The sequence below is a fragment of the Dasypus novemcinctus genome, chromosome 3, assembly GCF_030445035.2.
Source record: "Dasypus novemcinctus isolate mDasNov1 chromosome 3, mDasNov1.1.hap2, whole genome shotgun sequence".
Lineage (NCBI taxonomy): Eukaryota > Metazoa > Chordata > Mammalia > Cingulata > Dasypodidae > Dasypus > Dasypus novemcinctus.
Genome location: NC_080675.1, coordinates 174,749,234 through 174,773,863, shown reverse-complemented (window position 1 = coordinate 174,773,863; position 24,630 = coordinate 174,749,234). Strand labels below are relative to the sequence as shown.

General features: G+C 37.3%; 1 protein-coding gene across 2 annotated transcripts in view; it reads right to left on the bottom strand.

Annotated features, from left to right (window-relative positions):
- The window catches only part of EFL1 (elongation factor like GTPase 1), a 187,495-nt gene that overhangs the window by 84,140 nt on the left and 78,725 nt on the right, over positions 1 to 24,630 (bottom strand). For both annotated transcript variants that reach the window (XM_004472092.3, XM_023582691.2), the window contains exon 15: positions 22,234 to 22,372. In XM_004472092.3, coding sequence (XP_004472149.1) covers positions 22,234 to 22,372 — 139 coding nt within the window. The remainder of the gene's footprint in view (positions 1 to 22,233; positions 22,373 to 24,630) is intronic.

Genomic DNA, 24,630 nt, shown 5'->3' with positions numbered 1-24,630 from the left:
AGGAGGCAACAGGTACTGAGAAGCTCTAGACTGCGCACTGAGTACCAAACAAACAATGAGTTCCGGGACAAAATTTTCATGTCAAAATGCGCTGAGTACCAAATTCAACAAGTTTCAAAGCAGTCAAGTAACAAGGTATGACTGTATTAGGATTGAATGGGACATACTCTGATTCAAGGACTAACAGTGGAGGTAAAACCTCGGAGCCCAAGAAAAAATTCTCTAACAACACAAGTAGACAGATAAAATATATTAGAAGTTAAGGAAATAAAACTTTTAGAAAAAGCTTCATTACAGACAATAGAAGCTAATTTTTGCAGCATGTGCTTCACATTCTTTAAATGACAGAAAACACAAACACCATTAAAAATTTCAAACAAAAGGATAAGACAAATGAAAAGAAAGCTTGTAAAGTGAAGGAATGATTTAAGGTAATAGAAAATATAAAACAGCAGATATTAGATCAGTATTCAGAACAATAAAATTTAGAATCAATACTGCTGATACGGAAGGTAAGTCTGAGGGGCTTAAATTTTTTTAGGATGCAGAAGTAAATGCTCAAGCGATAAAAAACATTTTTGTTAAAAAAATTAAATACGGGAGACATATAAGCAACAAAACATTGACATCGCTGATATCTCTAAGAAAGAATGAAGGAAAAATATCATCAGAAATTGTATTTTAAAATATAACAAAATTTTTTTCTAAACTAAAGGAAGCCCTAATTTTATGAATGAAATAAGTTTAATGACATTTCAAGAAAATGTTAATTATTCAATACTTTTGCTTTTCCTTTCTTAATTCCAAAGACACAGCATTAAAGGAAAACAAACAAGGTTACCAACATAGGAAGAATGTGACACCAACTTCAATCTTGTCAGCATTAGATACCAGAATGAAATCATATTTTCGTAGGCTCAATGTCGGCTAACTTTGAAAGAATGAGGGCATGACCCAGGAATTCTGTATTTATTCAAATGTTTTTAACTATGAAGACTAGGGAAAGGCATTTTTGAATATGGAAATGGTCATGAAGTATAATACCTATGTGCCTATCATGAAAAAAATTAAGTCAATCAAAAGATGAAAAAGAATAAAGAACTCAAGAATGCAGAAAAGTGAGAATGAGAAGACTAGAAGTGAGTACTGAAGCCTTCAAATAGAAAATTTAGTCCACGGATTACCTTAAAAATGGTGACAGAGCCAAAACACAACAAATAAGGGGAAAAAATCCTAGATCAAATAAATAAAGGATGTAACCATTTCATTCTTAATTCTACTTAATGATTTGAAATGTATACATTCAAGAATGTCTAAAAAAGAAAAAACTTAGACGACCAAAAAAATAGGACTATGTGTATTTAAAAATTGGTCCCTCCATCAAAAGATTAAAAGGAAAATCTAACAAGGAAGCTGATAAGACTGTAAATACTATATGCAACTAAAAAATATACCAAATATGTCCTCTTACAATAAATGTAAGTGGTATAAATATATTAAATATTTGAGTGTATATACGCACACACACACATTATTGTTTAACAATCATTCCTAAAGTGATTCAAGGATAAAAGTGGAAGGATGGAGAAAGGGGCTCCACTGCAAATCCAAACAAAAGGAAAGGAAGGGTACAATATAAGTGGAAAGTTAAATTCAAGGAAAAAAAAAACATTGAAATTTTAATAATGAAGAGTAGAATCTACTATTAACCTTTACTTATTGATTTGCTTTTTAAAAATTGAAAAATTCATAAAACAAGAACTTAGAAACATAAGAAATCAAGAAAGTCACAAGGAAAGTTTTAACATCTCTGAAACCATAAATGTTAAATTAGACAAATATAAACTACAGGAGAGGCAAAAATAAGATTATTTGCCAATCAATATTTAGTATTCATTGAGGGCCTACTTTCTAGGGATAGAGAGGGGAATAAGAAAGACAAGGGGCTACCCTCACAGAGATTATAGTTTAGTAGGGAAGACAAATAATAAATAAGTACAAATAAATATATAACAGAATTTTAAATAACAATAAACACAGCAATAACGGTACAGAGGGCAAAAGGGGGGAAGGGTGGTAGATTCATTAGGTGGGATGGCTGGATGGCTTCTGAGAGATGACACTTTAGCAAAGACTTGAGTGCAATGAGACAGTAAGTCATGGAGAGACAGCGGGGCAGCACCTATGGCAAAATGAACAGGAAGTGTATAAAGGCCTTTGCAGGGGAACGGACTTCACAGTGAGGGTCAACATGACTGGCGTGAGAAGAGCGAGGGGGCAGGGGTGGGAGCAGAGTTTCTAGTCAAGTAGACAATGGTAAGATAGCATGTAGCAACTGCAGGGCTGTGGTGTGTTTAGATTTAACTCAAGGGGGTTTTGAGCAAAGGAATAATAGGACCTGATTCGTTTTTCAAAGTTCTCTGGTGAAGAGGTGAAGAAGAGAACGCTGTGGGGAGGGCAAGAGTGGAAGAAAGAAATCTGGTTGAGGGTTTGCAGCAGTTTGGGTTTTGACTACAGTAGTTTAAGGTTAATTAATTAGACTTATTTAAGCAATTTGATCAAACTGTAAGGAGAGAACACAATTTCTTTTCAAGACCCAAGAGAATATCCCATTTATAATAAGTGATTATATAATTATGAACACAAAGAAAAACTAGACATATTTAAATATAAGGCATTATACACAACTACAAAACAATGAAACTAATAATCTTTTAAAAGTGTATGAAATACTAAAAGACACTACCAAACAGTTGTACCATTTTAAATTCCCACCATCAATGTTATTATTAGCTTCTCCACATCCTAGCCAATATTTAATGTCAGTATTTCTGATTTTGGCCATTCTGGTTGGTATGGGACAGTTCCCATTGTGGTTTAATTTGCAATTTCTTTAAAGACTGATATTGAGCACTTTTCATGTGCATACTGGACTTTCATTGATCTTTTGTAAAGTATCTGTTCAAGTCTTTTGCCCATTTTTTAACTAGATTGTTCCTTCTTTATTATTATTGTATAAGATTCTGCTATTCTATGAGTCCTGAAAAATAATTTTTAAAACAGCATTTAGGACTTCCGGGAAGATGGTGGACTAGAAAAACACAGGACTCTCTAATTCAGAAAAAGAACTAGAGTACAGGCTGAAACAGCATATAAAAAGATCTTCTAGGGTTTAGGACACCAGGCGAAGGCTAAACACCAGGCAGAGGAGAGAAGGACAAAGGAGGGAAATCGCGATGACAGAACTGTGAGTTGAAACCAGCAGCTACTGTTGCTGGTACCTTCCCCCACACTAAAGATGCTTTAGAATTCTTGGGCCCCTGGGCCTGCGACTACAGATCAAGGGGGTTCCAGGGATCTATCACCCCAGAAAAGGAGAGAAAGAGGGACACAGCTTAAGGCTGACTCAGCTTCTGACCCACAAATTTGGTCTGCTGTGTCCTACCAGCCCTTCCAGGCTGGGTGGGGCTGCACCATTTACAACCCTCCCAATCTTCTCCTCTACTAACAAGGACTGATTGCTGGGGACTCAGAGTGGAGTGGAAATATTTCCTAGAGGAAAAAGGGAGGGGGCTGCCAGAGAAGGCTGGAGAACTCTCAGAGAAAGTTTGAGTTACAAGGCTCATAGTCTCCAGACAGGAAGCTCTATCACATTGATCCAGTCCATGTTGCAACAAACACAGGCCGACCAGGCATTGAACTGAGAATTGCCCAAAAAACGCCATCTGCTGGCAGACCAAAGAAATGCACTCAAGAAAATGAAAAATAAGTAGGAGAGGCTTTTCTGGCCTCTAAAGCCTCCCTCCCCAAGGCCCTAAGCAGCTGCTCTATAACCAATTACTGGGTCCAGTGCCCAGTTCTGAGCAACCAGTAGGACAATCCTAACTATCCAGGTTGAGCCAAGAGTCAAAGAGCAGTGGTAACATTACAGCCTCCTGCCACTAAATCCCTACAAAAGAGAAAGAAACTGAATGTATGAGTAAACTACATTCTAATCAGATGCCTAGATATCAGCAAAAAATTACAAGCCATACTAAGAAAATGAAGACATTGCCCAAGAAAAGAAATATATCAAAGCCCCAGAAGAGATGCAGAATTTAAGAGAACTAATCAGTGAGATGCACACAAATTTCCAAAATCAAATTAATGAGATCAAAGACAATATGGTTACAGAGATAAATGACATCAAGAAGAAGACACTGACTGAGGGCAAAGAATTTGAAATCCTGAACAGAAAAGTAACAGAGCTCACAGGAATGAAAGACACAAGAAGTGAGATCAAAAACACATTTGAGGCATAAAGAATAGACTCGAAATGTTAGAAGAAAGAACAAGTGATACCAAAGATAGAACAGCTAAAATTGAAGAGAGAAAAGAATGGAAAAAATTGAGCAGGGATTCAGAGTTGAATGACAACTCAAAACGCAACATATGTGTCATGGGAGTTCTAGAAGAGAAGAGAAGGGAAAAGGGGCAGAAAGCATATTTGAGGAAATAGCTGAAAATTTTCCAATTCTCACGAAAAAAATTAACTTACATGTCCAAGAAGCACATCATATCCCAAGCAGAATAAATCCAAATAGACCTACTTCAAGACACATACTACTCAGAATGTCAAATGTCAAAGATAAAATTCTCAGAGCAGCAAAGGAAAAGCAAACCATCACATACAAGGGACATCCAGTAAGTCTTAGTGCAGATCTCTCTTCAGAAATCATGGAGGCGTGAAAACAGTGGTATGATACAATTAGGATATTGAAAGAGAAAAACTGCCAGCCAAGAATTCTTTACCCAGCAAAACTGTCCTTCAAATATGAAGGTGAGTATAAAATATTCACAAATAAACAGAAACTAAGAGAGTTTGCAAAAAAGAATCCACCTTTGCACGAAATACTAAAGGAAGCCTTAGACCCTGAAAGAAAAAGACAGGAGAGACAGGCTTAGAGGAGAGTATAAAAGAAAGAATGCAGAAAGTATAACCAAAAGAGTAAACAGACAAAACTAAGATATGACATATAAAAACCAAAGAATAAAATGGAGGAAGTAAATAGTGCATTTACAGTAATATCATTGAATGTGAATGGATTAAACTCCCCAATAAAAAGATACAGGTTGACAGAATGGATTAAACAACATGAGCCATCCACACACAGCTTACAAGAAACTCACCTTAGACCCAAGGATACAAACCGGCTGAAAGTGAAAGGTTGGAAAAAGATATTCCACACAAATAGTAATCAGAAAAGAACAGGGGTAACTCTACTAATATCGGACAAAACAGACTTTAAATGAAAAAAAGTTAGGAGAGATACAGAAGGCCATTATATTTTAATAAAAGGGGCAATCCACCAGGAAGATATAACAGTCATAAATATATATGCACCTAACCAGGATGCCCCCAAAATACTTGAGACAAACTTGGGAAAACTGAAGGGAGATTATCTACAGATTATTGTAGATTATCTCTACAATAGTCGTTGGAGACTTCAACACCCTACTCACATCATTAGAAAGAAGATCAACAAGGAAACAGAGAACTTGAACACTACGATAAACAAGTTAGACCTAACAGACATGTACAGAACAATGAATCCAAACTCAGCAAGTGATACATTCTTCTCAAGTGCCCATGGATCTTTCTCCAGGACAGATCACATGTTAGGGCAAAATGCAGCCCTCAATAAATCTAAAAAGACTAAAATTGTACAAAGCACCTTCTCTGATCATAATGGAATGGAAAAAATTTGCAAATGTGTGGAGGCTGAACAACACTCCTAAATAATCAGTGGGTCAAACAATAAATTGCAAGTGAAATCAGTAAATATATTGAGACAAATGAAAATATGAACACCTTATCAAAACTTTTGGGATACAGCAAAGGCAGTCTTGAAAGGGACTAAATGCCTATATTAAAAAAGAAGAAAGAGCTAAATGCAAAGACTTAATGGAACAACTAGAGAAACTAGAAAAAAAAACAGCAAACCAATCCCAAAGCAAGTAGAAGGAAAGAAATAATAAAGATTAGAATAGAATTAAATGAAATATAGAATAAAAAAAGAGAAAATCAACAAAAACAAAAGCTGGTTCTTCAAGAAGACCAATAAAACTCACAAACCCCTAGCTAGACTAAAAAAGAGAGAAGATGCAAATAAATACAATTAGAAATGAAAGGGCGGCAGTTACAACAGACCCCACAGAAATAAAAAGAATCCTAAGAGGATATAATGAGAAACTGTATGCCAACAAACTAGACAACCTAGATAAAATAGACAAACGCCTAGAAAAGCACAAACCAACCTATACTGACACTACAAGAAATACAAGAACTTAAAAATCAATCACATTTAAGGATACTGAATCCATCATCAAAAATATCCCAGCAAATAAATGTCCAGGACCAGATGGCTTCACAGGTGAATTCCACCAAGCATTTCAAAAATAATTAACACCAATTCTGTTTTAAACTCTTCCAAAAAATTGTAAAGTAGGGAAAATTACCCAACACATTTTATGAAGCCAACATCACCTTAATACCAAAGCCAGATAAAGATACTACAAGAAAAGAAAATTACAGACCAATCTCTCTAATGAACATAGATGCAAAAATTCTCAACAAAATCCTTGCAAATCAAATCCAACAGCATATCAAAAGACATATACATCATGACCAAGTGGGATTTATTCCTGGTATGCAAGTCTGGTTCAACAAAAGAAAATCAATTAATGTAAAACACCACATTAACAAATTAAAGGAAAACAACCCACATGACCATCCAGAAAAGGCATTTGACAAAATCCAGCATCCTTTTTTGATAAAAACACTTCGAAAGATAAGAATAGAAGGAAAATTCCTCAATATGATAAAGAATACATATGAAAAACCCACAGCTAATATCATACTCATTGGGGAAAGGTTGAAAGCTTTCCCTCTAAGAACAGGAACAAGATAAGGATGCTCACTGTCACCATTGTTGATTCAATATTGTACAAGAAGTTCTAGCAACGGCAATTAGATAAGAAAATTAAAGGCATCCAAATAGGAAAAGAGGAAGAAAACTCTCCCTTTTTGCATATGACATGATCCTGTACTTAGAAAATTATGAATTATCCACAATAAAGCTACTCGAGCTACTAAGTTCAGCAAAGTGGCAGGATATAAGATCAACATGCAAAAATCAGTAATGTTTTTGCACACTAGTACTGAACAATCTAAGGAGGAAATCAGGAGAAAAATTCCATTTTCCATAGCAACAAAAACACTCAAATACCTAGGAATTAATTTAACCAAAGAAGTAGAGGACCTTTATGCAGAAAACTACACAACAATGCTAAAAGAAATTTTAAAAGACCTAAACAAATGGAAAGACATTCCATGTTCATGGATTGGAAGAATAGTGTGAAGATGTCAATCTTACCCAAACTGATTTATCAGTTCAGTGCAATAACATTCAAAATCCCAACAGCTTACTTTACAGAATTAGAAAAGGCAATTACCAAATTCATTTGGAAGGGAAAGTGCACCTGAATAGCCAAAAGCATTTAAAAAAAAAAGAGCAACGTGGGAGGAATTTCACTGCCTGACCTTGAAACATATTACAAAGCTACAGTTCTCAAAACAGCATGGTACTGGCATAAAGACAGACACATTGATCAGTGGAACAGAATTGAGAACCCAGAAATAAACTCTCACCTGTACAGTTAACTGGTTTTTTACAAACCTACCTAGTCAATGTTAACGGGACAAAACAGTCTTTTCAACAAATGGTGCTGGGACAACTGCATATCTATAACCAAAAGAAAGAAAAGAGGACCCCTATCTCATCCCCTACAAAAGAATCAACTCAAAATGGATCAAAGACCTAAATAAAAAGCCAGAGCCATAAAACTATTCAAAGAAAATGTAGGGAAACATCTTCAAGACCTCGTAGTAAGTGGTGGGTTCTTGGACCTTACACCCGAAACATGCACAACAAAAGAGAAAAATAGATAAATGGGACCTCCTCAAAATTAAATACTTTTGCATCTCACAAGACTTTGTTCAAAAGGATGAAAAGGCAGCCCATTGAATGGGAGAAAATACTTGGAAATCACATGTCAGGTAAGGGTTTAATATCCAGTATACATAAAGAGAGGTTACAACTCAATAATAAAAAGACAAACGACTCAATTTAAAAATGGGCAAAACTCTTCAACAGAGTTTTGTCCAAAGAAGAAATACAAATGGCAAAAAAACACATGAAGAAATGCTCAACATCACTAGTGATTATGGAAATACTAATCAAAACTACAATGAGAAATAATTTCACACCTATCAGAATGACAACTATTAAAAAGACAGAGAACTACAAGTGTTGGAGAGAATACAGAATGGTACAGCCACTGTGGAGGACTGTGTGGCAGTTCCTAAAGAAGTTGAATATAGAATTGCCACGTGACCCTGCAATACCCAGTATATACCCAAAGCACTGAGAGCAGTGACCTGAACAGACATACACACACCGATGTTCACAGCAACATTATTTATGATTGCCAAAAGCTAGAAACAACCCAGGTGTCCATCAACAGAGGAATGGATAAACAAACTGGGTATATTCACGCAATGGAATACTATGCAGCTCTAAGAAGAAATGAAATTGTAAAACATATGACAACATGGATAAACCTGGAGGATATTATGTTGAGTAAAGCAAGCCAGACACAAAAGGGCAGATACTGTATGACTGCGTTACTATGAACCAAATATATTGTGTAATATATGTATGATTCAAAGAAAAATTTGTACGTATCCAGTACATTTAAATGAGAAATGTATGTTTTTATTCAACTATGTTTTCCTTTTAGTTATTCACTGTTTATATTTTCAATTATTAAATGTGCAAAATAAAATTTTAAAAAACCAGCATTTAAAAAATAAAATTTAAAAATTACAATCGTCTACTCAAATTAGAGCTTCCAAATCACTGTAGGTTGAGAATGGACCATAGACGTGTCAAGAAATCTATCCCTTTAATCCTTTAACCTCTTTAGTGGAAGGGTGAGAAAGGACTTAAGAGTTGCCAGAATGCCTGTGGCAATCAGGGAAGACTGCCTTTGGCTGTGAGCAGCCTTATCTATCACCCATGCTCATATTCTTCATATAACGCAGGGAGAAGAGAAAACCAAAACTAAAAGTTCAGCAGTTCTTCCCAGAAAATTTTAAGATTTGACCAGAATACTTTAAGCTGCTAACCTGATCTGAGATGACAGGCAGGGGTCTCCAGCCAGCCCATAACCTGCTCAGTGCCTTCAAGGGGATCAATGCCTTGTCACACCTCTAAGTGTGACTGCAGGCCACTAGTTGGAAAGTGTTCATTAGAGTACACATTTTTAAAAAATAATTATAAAAAAATAATGCATATAAAATCAAAAGAAATTCAATCAAAAGTATACTAAGATTAAGGCCATAAAAGCTTGCATTTGAAAAAAAAAGAACTCTTACAACAACAAAAAAAAGAAACATGAAGTAATTTACAGTAAGCAGGAGGTAAGACTATAAATTAACGTTATTAATGAAAAGTTGATTCTCTAAGGGTAAAAGGAAAGACCCAAAATAACAAATCGCCAGACAGACTGATCAAGAGAAAAGGAAGAAAAAACCCAAATAATATAAAATCAGTAAAGGTTAAACAACCAAAAGCAATAAAAAAAAATTCCAGCTTTTAAAAAACATGTATTATTACATAACATGGCAAGTTACTTATTCTTCACAAACTCCAACTATTCCTTCTACAAAATGGAGATATCAGTATCTAGCTATTTCATTTGGTATGAAGTAAATAAGATAATCACTCCTGAATATTTAGCACAATTTCTGGAACATAGCAAGCCCTAAAAATAATAATTGGTGATATCATTATTAATAATCATATATTAATACTAGTGTAATGCAAATACACTAATCAACCTGAAATAGACAATTAAATAGGAGAGTATAAAGTACCAAAATTGATCAAAGGAATAGTAAAAGAAACTTAAAGGTGATAAAAACAACTGAGAACATTATCAAATCACCACCTCAATACCCAAACAGGTACAGGTGATTTTTTAGGTGTGATTTAGCTTATTTCCATTTTCTAATGGGCCTATACCATGACCTATGCTACATTTAAAGTTATCTTTTAAAAAAAGAACTCAAAATGTAAATTTAGGAATTCATAATAAGAGCTATTATATCTATCCTACATATAAACAAATTTACATAATAAAGAAATAAAGCAAGCAAGAAAATACAAATATACAGAATTGGGAATGAGAAAGATGGAGTATGCCAAACTGAAAAAAATCAAACATTTTATACACCTGGCCCAGTTGGAATTTACAGGTGAACTATTTCAAAACTTCCAAGGAAAAGATAATTCTCACATTACATAGAAATTTCTCTAGAATAGCACTGTCCAACAGAACTTTTTGTGTGCCCTGTCCAATTCGGAAGCCACTAGTCAAACATGGTTATTGAGCACGTGAAACGTGGCCAGTGCAAACGATGAAGTCAAATTTTAATTTTATTTCATTTCTATCAATTTAAATTTAAATAACTGCATATAGCTAGTGGTTACCAAATTGGACAGTGCAGGTTTGTTGTTTTTCTAAGATTCATTTTTATTTATTTATTCCCCTACCCCCACCCTGCCTCATTGTTTGCGCTGGCTGTCTGCTCTCTGTCTTTTTGTTATATGCTCTCAGTGTTTGCTTGTCTTCTTTTCAGGAAGCACCAGGAACTGAACCAGGGATCTCCCATGTGGGGAGGGAGGCGCCCAATCACTTGAGCCACATCCTCTCCCTGCTTGTTGTCTCTCTCATTGTTTCCTCGATGTGTCTCCATTGCATCATCTTGCTGCATTATCTTGTTGTATCAGCTTGCTGCACCAGCCCGTCACATCAGCTTACTGTCTTGCTTGTCTTCTTTAGGAGACACTGGGAACTAAACCTGGGACCTCCCATGTGATAGGCAGGAACTCACATCTGCTTCCCCAGTGCAATTTTAGAGGGCAGAAAAGATGGAAGCATCCCATTTTGGCATTACCATGATACCACGAAAATAAAGACCAATATTACTCAATACTCAGGAAAAATCTGGATAAAATGCTAGTAAGTGGAATCTAACAGTGAACTAAAAGAATAGTATGCCACGATCAAGCATGCGCCCCCTCCAGGAATGCAAGGACAATCTAATTATCAGGACATTAATCAAATATAATTCATATCAATTATGGAATGGAGAAAAACTGTAATTTTCTCCTCAGATGCTGAGAATGCGTCAATAAATTCAGCATCTTTTCCTGATTTAAAAAAAATAGAATACTTTCCTTGCATGATAAATAAGAGATATGATGAATCAACAGGAAATAACAAACCTGACACAAAAACACTAGAGACATTTCCATAAAGTCAGGAGGGGAAGTAGAACGAATATCAGCTATCAGTATTATTATATACCTTATTCTGACAGACAATATGAAAACAAAAAGAAATAAGACCCATAACTATCAATAAGTAGGAAAATAAAATCATTATCTGTAAAAAATATATATATTAAAGCTGTCAAAACTATTAAAACTAAGAAGTGACTAGTAACATTGCTAGTTATAAAATGATTAAAATAAATTCCCAAGTGGAAATGTAGACAATAAAGAACATTTTAAGAACTTCACTAGTAATAACTTATAGCATTACAAAAGTACCATAAAGACTGAAGAGTCACAAACTTTGAGATTTTCCTTGAAACGAATTAAATCAATCTTTCTTCCGAAGCTCTGACTACTGCTAAGTGACATGACTAAGAATTCACATGTACACATGCATACACACATGTGCGTGCACACAACACACACTTAATTCAATCCACACTGAAATTCCTATTGACCCAGCAAACAACCAAGGCAGAACCCAAAGCAGTTCAGAAAAAGGCCAATTAATATTTATTATTTTCCTCATGCTGTGAAAAGAGGAGTATTATGTTTCCACTCTGAATGTCCCTGAACTTTTAAAGATTTAACCATCTGGAAGAGATCTGAAAGTTTATATGAAAAGGCCAAATACGTGGAATCCTAATTCAATTTCCCCCACATTTTAATGGAGCCTGTAGCAAACATTTATTTTTAGAGATATTCTCGGCAGGGAATTGAACAAAAGGCTATTGTGTGTTAAACATGGCGAAGTCCTCTGGTCCCATCTATTCCAACTTTATAAACATCAGGTTGGAATTAAGTGATTTTAAACTTTAAATCAACCATTTCCAGACCACAAAATCTATTCCATACTTATCAATCAGTAAAAGTGCTCTGAGTTACAGCTGAGTTCAAATGTGAAATCTGCATTTTTCAAGTGCCAAGAAAAGAATTTTCTTTAGACTTAGACTGCATCTCCCAAATTGTTCAAGAATATTTCTCCATATAATGTTTTCACTCGTTTCTCCAACAAAAATGTTCATCTGTGCTTGATAAATCTGACTCTATCATTTCTGATGTAAAGCATATGGGTATTAGTGATGTCATTCTTCCTCATTAAATAGGAATTACACCTTTTCCTCTAAATTAAAAAGAGTAAATAAAAGAAGATGGTATTTACAGGCCTGCCCTCACCACTACAAACATTTCTATGTTTTGATTTCTGATGTGTATCCGGCCATGGGCCTGCTAAAACACAAAAGGAAACAAATTATCTATAATTAGGAGCATGGGCATTTAAAAACATGTCCACAAATTCTTTAACACTCCTCCCATCAAAGGATGGAACTAGTTCCCCTCCCCTCCCTTTGCATATGGCCCAATCTTAGTGACTTACTTCCAATAAACAGAACGCAGCGGACGTGAGATGGAACGGCTGGGGAGGTGGCTTCCTCCTGGCTCTCCCTCTTAGGATGCTCGCCCGAAAAATCCAGCCACCATGCTGTGAGGAAGCCAAGGAGCCATACAGAGAGGCCACGAGAGCCAGCCCAGGTCCCAGCAGACGTCCAGCACCTACCGCCAGCTGTGCGTTCAAGAGCTTCCCAGACTTCAAGTGCGCGCTTCTTCTTTCTTCGTAATTTACCACAATCCTTGGTGTTCTTTCGTGTTCTGCCTTAAACTTACACCTAACTTTGAAAAGTTGATTTTAGGAAACACCCTAGCTTTTGAATCTGCTACCCAGGCTCTGAGTTTTTAATTAATGAATAGGTGAAATTTGCCTGAAAGGCCCATCTATGACTTTGAGGCTGGTAACTTTAAGATGTTTTGATGGAGACACTGAAATGGATTATCAATCCAACCAAGTTACCATATCAAAACATTCACTGTGCTTTCTAATGAACACTGGAGAGGGAAATATGCTACTTACCATAATAAAGTTTTTCTCTAAGAAACACAAGCCTGAAAAGTTAAAAGCTAGAAGGGGCTTTGGGATCATATAAGTTTAGGATTTTTTCCCACCAGGGGGACACTGACACAGTCCAGGGAAAACTTTTCATAACATAAGTACTAAGAATTTTTACCTCACTCCATCCATCCTCAAAACCTTCATAATATAAATGGTAATTTTAAAACTTCAACTAAATTACAATTTTGTTGGTATTATATAGCTACAATAGAACATATTCCATACAACGTAGTGCTTTATCCTTAATGTTTATGAAATATGATAAAGATAACAATATATGATAAATATAGTAAAAGAATGCCTGGGAATCCATAAATAGTCTTCCTTGAGAAAAATGAAAAGGGGCTGTTCTACTTCTCCCATAAAGAGTGCTAGAAAACACTGATATAGTTCAAATCATTTGGGGAAAGTAAACTGGCATAGTTGGCAAAAAAACTATGATCAGAATGGTATACTGGTATTTTTCGGTCATGCCAAGGGCCCAATTCGTTTTGAATTAGGAAGAATGGTTAATGTATGTTTAAATTCAAAAGGTAGGTCAACAAGGCCCGCAGGGTTCCAGTTCCTTCAATGCTATATTCACAATCCTTCCGGTGGACTATCTTACTCCTTACAGGAAAAGCCTGAGAGCCTTAACGGAGGGGCCTCGGGCATCAGCAGGCCGATGTGGCAGAAAGGGGCTGACAGGACTGGTACTGTAGTCACTCCCAAGCCCGACAGCCTTGCCTGAACTATAGAGGCTGTAAAGGTAAAATACTCAATCCCTGGTCTCCCTTGCGTTAAGGGAGGTCATGTGACAAAATCATAAAAATGAAAACACACAGAGAAGTCTCCAGAGAGGACATCTATTACCCAATAAAAACATTAGTTCCATGAAAAGGCCTTTGTCCATGTGCTGTCTTCCTGCCAGGACGGTGGACGTGATTCCTGGAAATGCAGGAGCCTTCTTGGTTTCATGAGGACAAAAAGCCACATGTCGAGGACGGCACAATGGGCAGACAGAAGGAACGTGGCTCCCTGGTGACACACTAGACACCAGCTCTGAACTGTCTATTTCTGGACTGCTTTACAGTGATATTTAAAACTATGTGATTGGGACTAGAAAGACACAGTGATGTGGGCTATGGGTGGGAGGCTCTTTGTCTCTTTGGAGATAACCTTAACCTAAGCTGTCTGTCCTGACTTGTGGGTATGGAATGGTGAGAGGCTGCAGCCCCGTCCTTGGTAACCATGGCAACGACTCCAGTCCCAGAAAACAGTTTATCAATGCAAACTCTTTAAACTTTAAATATTCAGGGAAAATGCAAACCAAATGTGCTAAAAGCTTATCTGGAATGTATGAAGTCCATGCTAAAAGCTTACCTAGGATGTGGAAGATCTATGCTAATTCAAGCCTACTGAGAACTGAAACAAAAGGACCATTTGGCCTTTCCTCTCTGTACAAAAGAACTCAAAAATCTTGTTCGGGGCTTGGGTTTGAAACAGAAAGCTCCCAAGTCCAGCCGGCTATCAATAAACCATTTTTCCTTCTCAAAATCATTCCTGAGTCCTGGCCTTTCTATAAGCAAATAATTGAACCTCTCTCAAATTCTACAACAACAGGACTCTCTCCTCTCCCAGAAAAATAGCTAGAGGACAGGCAGAAATGGCCTGGAAAAAAAGTGTTCTAGGATTTAGGATACCACAGGAAGGCAGGACCCCACCCAGAAGAGAAAGGGGTAAAGAAAAAGAATCTCAAGGGCAAAACTGTGAGTTAAAAGCAGCAGTTGGAGCGGCCAGCACCTTCCCCCACCCTATAGACAATTTTGAATTCTCAGTCCTCGGTGCAAGGTGCTACAGGCAAAGGAGGCCCTCAGGGATACACATCCCAAGGAAAGAGGAGAGGGAGGGACACAGCCTAGGGCTGACTCAGCTTCTGACCCACATATTTGGTCTGCTCTTCCCAGCAGGCCTTCCAGGCTGGAGGGGCCAAGCCACTGCCCAGGGAGCAGGCAAGGGACTAAAGAGACGGGATCCTCTCTGGCACCTTCTCTTCCGACTGGGAGGAGTTGTTGAGGATGCAGAGGGGACTGGAACTATTTTCTACCCGGGAAAAGACGGGGCTGCCAGCAATGGTATGAAAACAACCTCTGAGAAAGTCTGAATTCCAAGGCTCTCCAGTCAGGACCCTCTATCACACTGACACACTGACCCAGAGCTTGTTGCAGCGGAGCGAGCACATTCAGACCAGACTGAACGGCGAGGGCTGCCGAAGAGCGCCATCTGCTGGCCAGCCAAGAAAGTGCACTGAGGAAAGTAAAGGCCCAGAACAGTTTGAACCAAGTGTCAAAGAACAGCAGTAACACGCAGCCTCCCGCCACTAAATCCCTACCAAAGAGAGGAAAAGTGATGTCTGAGTAAATTCACCACCATAATCAGATGCCTAGACATCAGCAACAAATTACGAGCCATACTAAGAAAACGGAAGAAATGGCCCAAGCAAAGGAATACATCAAAGCCCCAGATGAGACTCAGGATTTGAGACAACAATCAACGAGATTCATGCTAATTTTCAAAATCAAATTAATGAGTTGAAAGACAATATGGTTCAAGAGATAAAGGACATCAAGAAGACACTGAGTGAGCACAAGGAAGAATTTGAAAACCTGAATAGAAAAGTAGCAGAGCTCAGAGGAATGAAAGACACATAGGTGAGATAAAAAACACATTAGAGTAAGAACTGGAGGCAAAAAGATGTGGACTTGGAGAAGTCTGGAGCCCGCTTGTTCCCCACAGGCTCAAGATCATCCTTTCCCATGCAGAAAATACAATCCAGAAAAGAAAACAAAAACACACATTAGAGGGGGGCCAAAGTGAAGTGGCGAGGCAGGGGCTGGCAGCTTCGGCAGCGACCGTGGCGTGTAACGGCCTGACGGTGCCCCTCCTCATCGTGATGGGTGTGCTCTGGGGCTTCGTCGGCCTCTTTGTGCCCTGGCTCCTCCCTCAGGGTCCTAACGGGGGAGTTATCGTCACCATGTTGGGGACCTGTTCAGTTTGCTGCTATCTCTTTTGGCTGACTGCAGTTCTGGCCCCACTCAACCCTCTCTGTGGACCCCAGTTGAAAAATGAAACCATCTGGTATGTGAAACATCACTGGCCTTGAGGAAGAAGACGTCCCCTACAGCGCTCAAGTCACTGCGGTCAGGAAGAGAATTCCTCTAGATGCAAAATCACCCCCAGCCCCAGACCACCTTCCTTGACTGGCCCATTTGGGCATCAGCTGCCTTAAATGTCCGTGCCACATTTGGGTACCTTATTCTAAAATACAGTATTTTTTCCTGTCACCTTTTTTTATACTTTGATGAATGATGTGCCTATTTAACCTAAACTGTGCTGACTCTACAAATTGTACATGTGGACTTCTGAGATGAAAGGTGCTACTTTTCTGAGAAGTATGGTACTCTCCTCTTGGAATCTGTGGATTTGAAGACGGCTCCTGCCTCTCACACCATGAGAATCAGTGAAGTGTTTAAGACCAGCCCAGAAACTACTGCAAGACAACTAAGACCCCAGGGGGGTGGTCAATAATGACAGCATGTTTGGAGGGAAGAGCTGTCCCCACATGATAAAATTAAAACAAACTGTATTTTCAGGATGAATTTCTTATTTCTGCCATCTCTTGGAATAAATTATTTTTCTGCTTTCTATGGGGAAAGAAAACACTTTAGGGGCATACAACAGCAGACTCAAAAAGATTGAAGAAATAAATGATGCTGAAGACAGAACTGCTGGAATTGAGGAGAGGGAAGAACAGAGAGAGAAAAGAATGGGGAAAATTGAGTGGGGACTCAGGGAGTTGAATGATAGCATGGAACACAACAACATATGTGCCACGCGAGCTCCAGAAGGAGAAGAGAAGGGAAACGGGACAGAAAGAGTTTTTGAGGAAATAATGGCAGAAAATATCCCAATTGCCATGAAAAAAATGAACTTACATGTCCAAGAAGGACAGTGTATCCCAATTAGAATAACTTCAAACAGACCTACTCTAAGAGACATACTACTCAGAATGTCAAACATCAAAGATTAAGAGAAAATTCTGAGAGTAGCAAGGGAGAAGTAAATCATTAGATACATGGGACACCTGAGTAAGACTTAGTGCAGATTTCTCATCAGAAACCATGGAGGTGAGAAAACAGCAGTATGATACAATTAAGATAATGAAAGAGAAAAACTGCCTGCCAAGAATTCTTTAACCAGCAAAACTGTCCTCCAAAAATGAAGATGAGTTTAAAATATTCACAGACAAACGGAAACTAAGAGAGTTCGTAAAAAAAGAATCCTCCTTTGTAGGAAATGTTAAAGGGTGCCTTAAAGCCTGAAAGAAAAAGACAGGAGAGAGAGGTTTGAAGGAGAGTGCAGAAGAAAGAACAGCAGAAAGGGTAATTAAAAGAGTTAAAAGACAGATAAAAATAAGATATGACATACGAAAACCAAAGAACAAAATGTTGAAATAATGCATTTACAGCAAGATTATTGAATGTGAATGGATTAAAATAAAAAGATATAGACTGACACAATCAACTAAAAAACACAAGCCATCCACATGGAGCCTACAAGAGACCACCTCAGGGATACAAACCAGCTGAAAGTGAAAGGCTGGTGAAGATAATCCAGGCAAAGAGTAATCAGAAAAGAGCAGGGGTAGCTATACTATAGCTGGCAAGCATCTATGCACCTAACCAGGCTGCCCCAAAATACATGAGGCAAACTCTGGCAAAACTGAAGGGAGTAACAGACAACTCTACAATAATAGTTGGAGACTTCAACACACACTCATATCATTAAATAGAACAACTGGACAGAAGATCAACAAAGAAACAGAGAACTCGAACAATGTCATCAATGAGTTACAGCTAACAGAACATTGCAACCCAAATTAGTGGGTTATACATTCTTCTCAAGTGCTTGTGGATCTTTCTCCAGGATAGATCACATGTTACATCACAAGGCAGGTCTCAATAAATATAAAAAGAATGAAATTAAACAAAGCACCTTCTCGAACATAATGAGGAAACTGAAACTCAGTAATATACGGAAAAGGGGGAAATGTGCAAATGTGTAGAGGCTAAACAACACATTCCTAAATAATCAGTGGGTCAAAGAAGAAAGTGTAAGAGAAATTAGTAAATATACTGAGACAAATGAAAACAAGAACACAAAATATCAAAACTCACAGGTACAACGAAGGCAGTACTGAGATGGAAAGGTATAGATCTAAATGCCTATATTAAAAAAGGAGGAAGAGTTAAAATCAAAGATCTAACTGCACAACAGGAGAAACTAAGAACAGCAAACCATTCCCGAAGCAAGCAGAAGAAAAAAAATAATAAAGATTAGAGCAGAATTAAATGAAATTGAAAACAAAAAAACAAAAGAGAAAATAAAACCAAAAGCTGCAAAGAAAAAATGAGAGAAGACGCAAATAAATACAATCAGAAATGAAAAGGTGGAAGTTACAACTGGCCCCACAGAAATAAAAAGAATCATAAGAAAATATTATGAGAAACTGTATGCCAACGAACTAGACAACTTCAACGAAATGGACAAATTCCTAGAAATGTACAACCAACCTACACTGAAGCTACATGAAATACAAGAACTTAACAAACCAATCACATTTAAAGAGACTGAATCAGGCATAAAAATCTCCCAACAAAGAAAAGTTCGAGACCAGATGGCTTCACAGGTGAATTCTACTAAGCATTTTGAGAAGAATTAACTCCAATTCTGTGTAAACTGTTTCAAAAAATCAAAGAGGTGGGAAAATTACCCAACACATTTTATGAAGCCAATATCCCCTTAATAACTGAAGCTAGATAAAGATAGTACAAGAAAAGAAAATTACAGAGCAATCTCTCTAATGAACACAGATGTAAAAATTCTCAACAAAATACTTGCAAACAGAATCCAACAGCATATCAAAAGTATCGTACACCATGACCAAGCGCAATTTATTCCTGGTATGCACGGGTGGTTCAACACAAGAAAATCAATTAACGTAATACACCACATTAACAAATTGAAAGAAAAGAACACAATCATCTCGACTGATAAAGAAAAGCCATTCAACAAAATCCAGCATCCTTTCTCAATAAATACACTTTGAAAGACAGGAATAGAAGGAAAATTCCTCAGTATGATAAAGGGCATTTATGAAAACCCATAGCCAATACTGTACTCATCCTCTAAGATTTGGAACAAGACAAGGATGCCCACTGTCACCACTGTTATTCCACATTGTGCTATAAGTTCTAGCTAGAGCAATTAGACAAGAAAAGAAAATAACGCATCCAAATAGAAAAAAAAGGAAGTAAAACTCATCTCAGTATTCTCAGATGACATGATTCTATATTTAGAAAATTTTGAAATGTCTACCACAAAGCTAGTTGAGCTAATAAACAAGTTCAGCAAAATGACAGGATATAAGAGCAACACAAAAAACCAATAATACTTTTGTACACTAGTTCAGAACAATCTGAGGAGGAAATCAGGGAAAAAATTCTATTTACAATAGCAACAAATAGACTCAAATACCTAGCAATCAAAAACCAAAGAAGTATAAGACCTATATTCAGGAAACTATAAGACAATGCTAAAAGAAATTAAGGAAGACCTAAACAAATGGAAAGACATTCTGTGTTCATGGACTGGAAGACTAAATATCATGAAGATGAATCCTATGCAGCTGATTTATAGCTCCAATGCAATACCAATCAAAATTCCAAGAGCCTACTTTACAGAAATAGAAAAGGCCATTACCAAATTTATTTGGAAGGGAAAGTACACCCAAATAGTCAAAAGCATTCTAAAAAAGAATAATGTGGAAGGATTTCACTGCCTGACCTTGAAACATACTATGACGCTACAGTGGTCAAAATGGCATGGTTTTGGCATACAGCCAGACACATCATCCATCAGTGGAATATAACAGAGTCCAGAAATAAACTCTCACCTCTACAGCCAACCGGTTTTTGACAAACCTACCAAGGCCAAACTAATGGAACAAAACAGTCTCTTCAACAAATGGTGTTGGGAGAATTAGATATCCATAACTAAAATAATGAAAGAGAACCCCCATCTCACTCACTCCCTATACAAGAATCAACTCAAAATGGATCAAAGATCTAAATATAAAAGACAGGACCACAAAACTACTAGAAGAAAATGCAGGGAAACATTGTAAAGATCTTCTGGTAGGTGGTAGCTTCTTAGATCTTACACCCAAAGCATGAGAAACAAAAGAAAAAAACAGATAAATGGGATCTTGTCAAAATTAAACATTTCTATACCTCAAAGGACTTTGTGAAGAGGGTAAAAAGGCAGTCTATTCAATGGGAGAAAATAATCGGAAATCACATATCCAACAAGGGTTTAATATCCATGATAAATGGAGATCCTGCAACGCAACAGTAAAAAAGACAAATGACCAGATTTTAAAATGTGCAAAAAAATCTTAATAGAAATTTTCCTAAAGAAGAAATATAAATGACAGAAAAATGTTCAATATCACTGGCTATGAGCAAAATGCAAGTCAAAGCTACAAGGAGGAATCATTTCACACCTACTAGAATGGCCACTATCAAAAAGACAGAGAACTATAAGCGTCAGAGAGGATGTGGAGAGATAAGCAACACTTATTCACTGTTGGTTGGAATGTAGAATGGTACAGCCACTGTGGAGGACTTTGGCAGTTCCTAAAGAAACTGAATATAAATGTGTGATGTGACCATCAATACCACTACTAGCTTATCCAAATTCTGAACAAAAATTGGGTACTGTCCATTCTTTCTCCAAAGCTTTTCCTGATAAAGTGTTTTGTTAGTCACAGCAGCTTATGAAGTTATATCATTTACTAACTAAAGTTCAATGATATTATTCAAAGGTATAGAATAAAATGGTGAACACAAACCAGCTGGGGAGCCCCCTAAAATTTTTTAATGAATTAAAAACTACAGAAAAGTATACAACTTGGTAGTAGAGCAGCAAGATGCTTTGTGAGTTTCTTGGATTAAAATTGACAAAATACAGATTAATCATTATCTGTTCTAGACCAATAGCCTAGACCATTTCTCTAAAATAAAGAGAATTTCCAATTCAAGCAATCTCCCAATAAGTATCTCTATATCCAACAATGACCATAAGGGTTCAGAATCAATCAACCAATAAAATAAGATACAGAATTCTATAGTACACCCTGATTCTTGTGATGGTTCAAGGGAAGTTCCTTAATCTCGGTCTTTAGTGTTGCACTAAGGACTTTAAATAATGAATTCTGCACACAGGAGCAACAGCCAAGCAAGTACTAAACACTGAGGAGATGAGGAACAATAATTATGGATATAAATTAATAATCAAGTACTATGAATGAAGTAATGCTCAATGGATAAAAAGTACTGAGAGAAAAGAAAAATTAGTTTAAATACACTTTTACATCTGAACGGTTTCCTACAACTTACAGTCAAACTTGTAGAAACAGAAGTGTCCTAGACATACAGTCTTTCATGTGAACAGAATTTCCCCTCTTGCTCCCAAACTACTGAACCCCAGCTTAGAATAAAGCAATCATGGGTTACATAGCAGAGCATTTTTAAAAAGAAAATACCTTTTTTCACAGCAAGTTACTAATCCACAAGCTGATTACTCAAATGCACTAAGTGAAAGTCTAAGGACACAAGAAAAAAAGAACCAAAGAAAAACAGAGATCAAGTCATTTCCTTCAACAATTTTGCTAAGTTCTGTGTGACAAGTTAGAGAATCTCTCAGAACAGCGTACAAATATAAGACACAGCACCACCTTACCTAGCACGTTTCCTGGAGGTACTTCCTCTAGATCTTCCAGTTCCCTTCCCATAAGAAGATACAGATTTTCCAGAGTACAGTATGCCATGTGGGGGACTGGAGGAAGGTCATCTGGTGGAGTTGAGAAGCCTAATGGTACCTGGGCAAAGAAACATTATTAAAGACAAGTTAGGATGCATTAAACGAAAACAATCATCAGTATCTAAAAAGTTATTTTTATTCCAAAGTAATATAAGGTACAGCAACATTTTATGTGAACATGTAACATGCACATTTGAAAGGGAATGTATTAAAATAAGTCCCACTTTATGATAAAATTTGAAAATGGTGAAACATTAAATAGTAAAAAAACTGTCAAGAATCCTACATCTTCAATAAACTTTCTGGCTAAGTAATATTAATTTTGTTGTGACTTAGTAGTTAAACCAAACATCCCCATAGCCTCTTGCTACTATTTATGTGAATCATGTAATTGGTTTACATGCACCAGTTCTCATGACTATAGTGCTATTTTTTCAACACTCATTATTATTATCACCATTTAAAATACTTTTTATATTAAAATGTTCTTTAAGCATTCAAAAACAGCTAGTGCTAACACATGAAAATTGATAAGTTTGGAAGATTACTTAAACATAAAAATGCCATGAAAAAGTCCATATGATTGAAAGGATAATCGATTTATGAGCTCTCACTATATTATATTTATTCTTTGGGAGATTCTGCCTGTAATTATTTAAGTTCGGAGTTGTATAAAGTTTTTGGAAATAAACCCTCCATATAAATGCAAGAACCCTGCAAGCATTTCAATCAATGAAGTAACCTGTTTTGGTACCCATATGTCCAAGGTACTGTGCTATGCTATGAAGAAAAAAAAAATGCCTCAGCCTCTCAAAAATATCAAATTTGACATGTAACAACATGGATGAATCTTGAAGACATCATGTTGAGTGAAACAAAAGCCAGACCAAAAAATGACAAATATTATGTGATATCATTAATTAGAATATTCAAATTCAGAGAGTCCGAAACTATAAGTGCCCAGGGGCTGGGTGTAAGGAAGGGGAAGTTAATGCTTAAATTGCATAGTTTTTTTAATTTGGGGTGATGGAAACATTTTGGTAGCGGACGACGGTGATGGTAGCACAAAATTGTGACTGTAATTAACAGCACGAATTATATATTTGACTATGATGAAAAGGGGAAATTTTAGATTGTGTATATGGTACCAGAGTAAAAATTTTTTAAAAAACTCAACAAAACCTGTATTTTAAAAAATCTATTTGAATGGTGGCATCATCAACAGGACAACATAAGACAACCTCTGGAAAAGGCTACCCTCAGAATCAACTAATGAAAGGACAATTTCTGCTTGCTTGGAACTTTGGAGGATGATAGAGACTAAAAAAGGACTCCACAAACACTGAATTGAAGAAAAAGTAAAATAAGAAGGCAGGATGTTTCCACCCCAGACACACCCGTCGGGACTCCTTCCCTCACTCCGTCCCACTCTGTTTGGGAGTCACACAGAGGCAGCAAAGCCTGGATGTCTCCAGACTCGGATACAGTCTGTACAGCCACTCATACCAGTGAGTTAGAACCCCACGTATCATGACACACAGGGACCCAAGTCCACAGGGACCTAGGGCGGTCAAGAGCAACTGAGGAGTGCCACATACCAAAAAACCCCCGGGGAAGAAAAGAAGAGAGAGAGAGAGGCCAGGGTTGAACAGTTGGCAAGTGGTGCCCCCACTCAATCCAGTGTCTGTTTGCTGGACCAACTAAATGTAAAATGGACATTTCTGCATTGATCCAATTTCTGGACTGACCCGACCTGGGTCCCTGGGGCAGGATACACTAATGGGGAAGAAACTGGAAGCAGCTAATCTGCTACAAGACAGGATGGGTACCAGGGGAACAGTAATTTCTTCCTCCCTGGGAAAAGGGAGGGTGTGGCTGAAGAACAGAGTGGTTTGTCATCAAAGACTTTGAACCACAAGGCCTGGCTCTGAATAGCCGGTGGGGAGGAAGAACTCTCTCGGCCATTTTTCTCAGCACCACCCACCCAGTGGTTAGAATGAACACAAGCCCCGCAAAGGTGAAGTGGAAAGGTTTTCTGAAGAGCACCATCTACTGGCAGGCAAGGAAAAGTGCAGTACAGGCACAAAAAAATAAAAATAAAAAAGGCTTTTTGGCATCCTTGCCCTCCTTCCCAAGACCCTTGGGAACTGGTCTACACTCCTTTACTGGGTCCCTGGCCCTGTTCTGATCAGTTAAAGAGGGGCAATTTAAAAGATCTAAAATAAGTTGAACCAAGAATCAAAGAAGAGCTGTAATACTAAGCAGGTCAACTCCTACATCTTAGGAAGGAGAGAGGAATTGATCATCAGAGTAAAC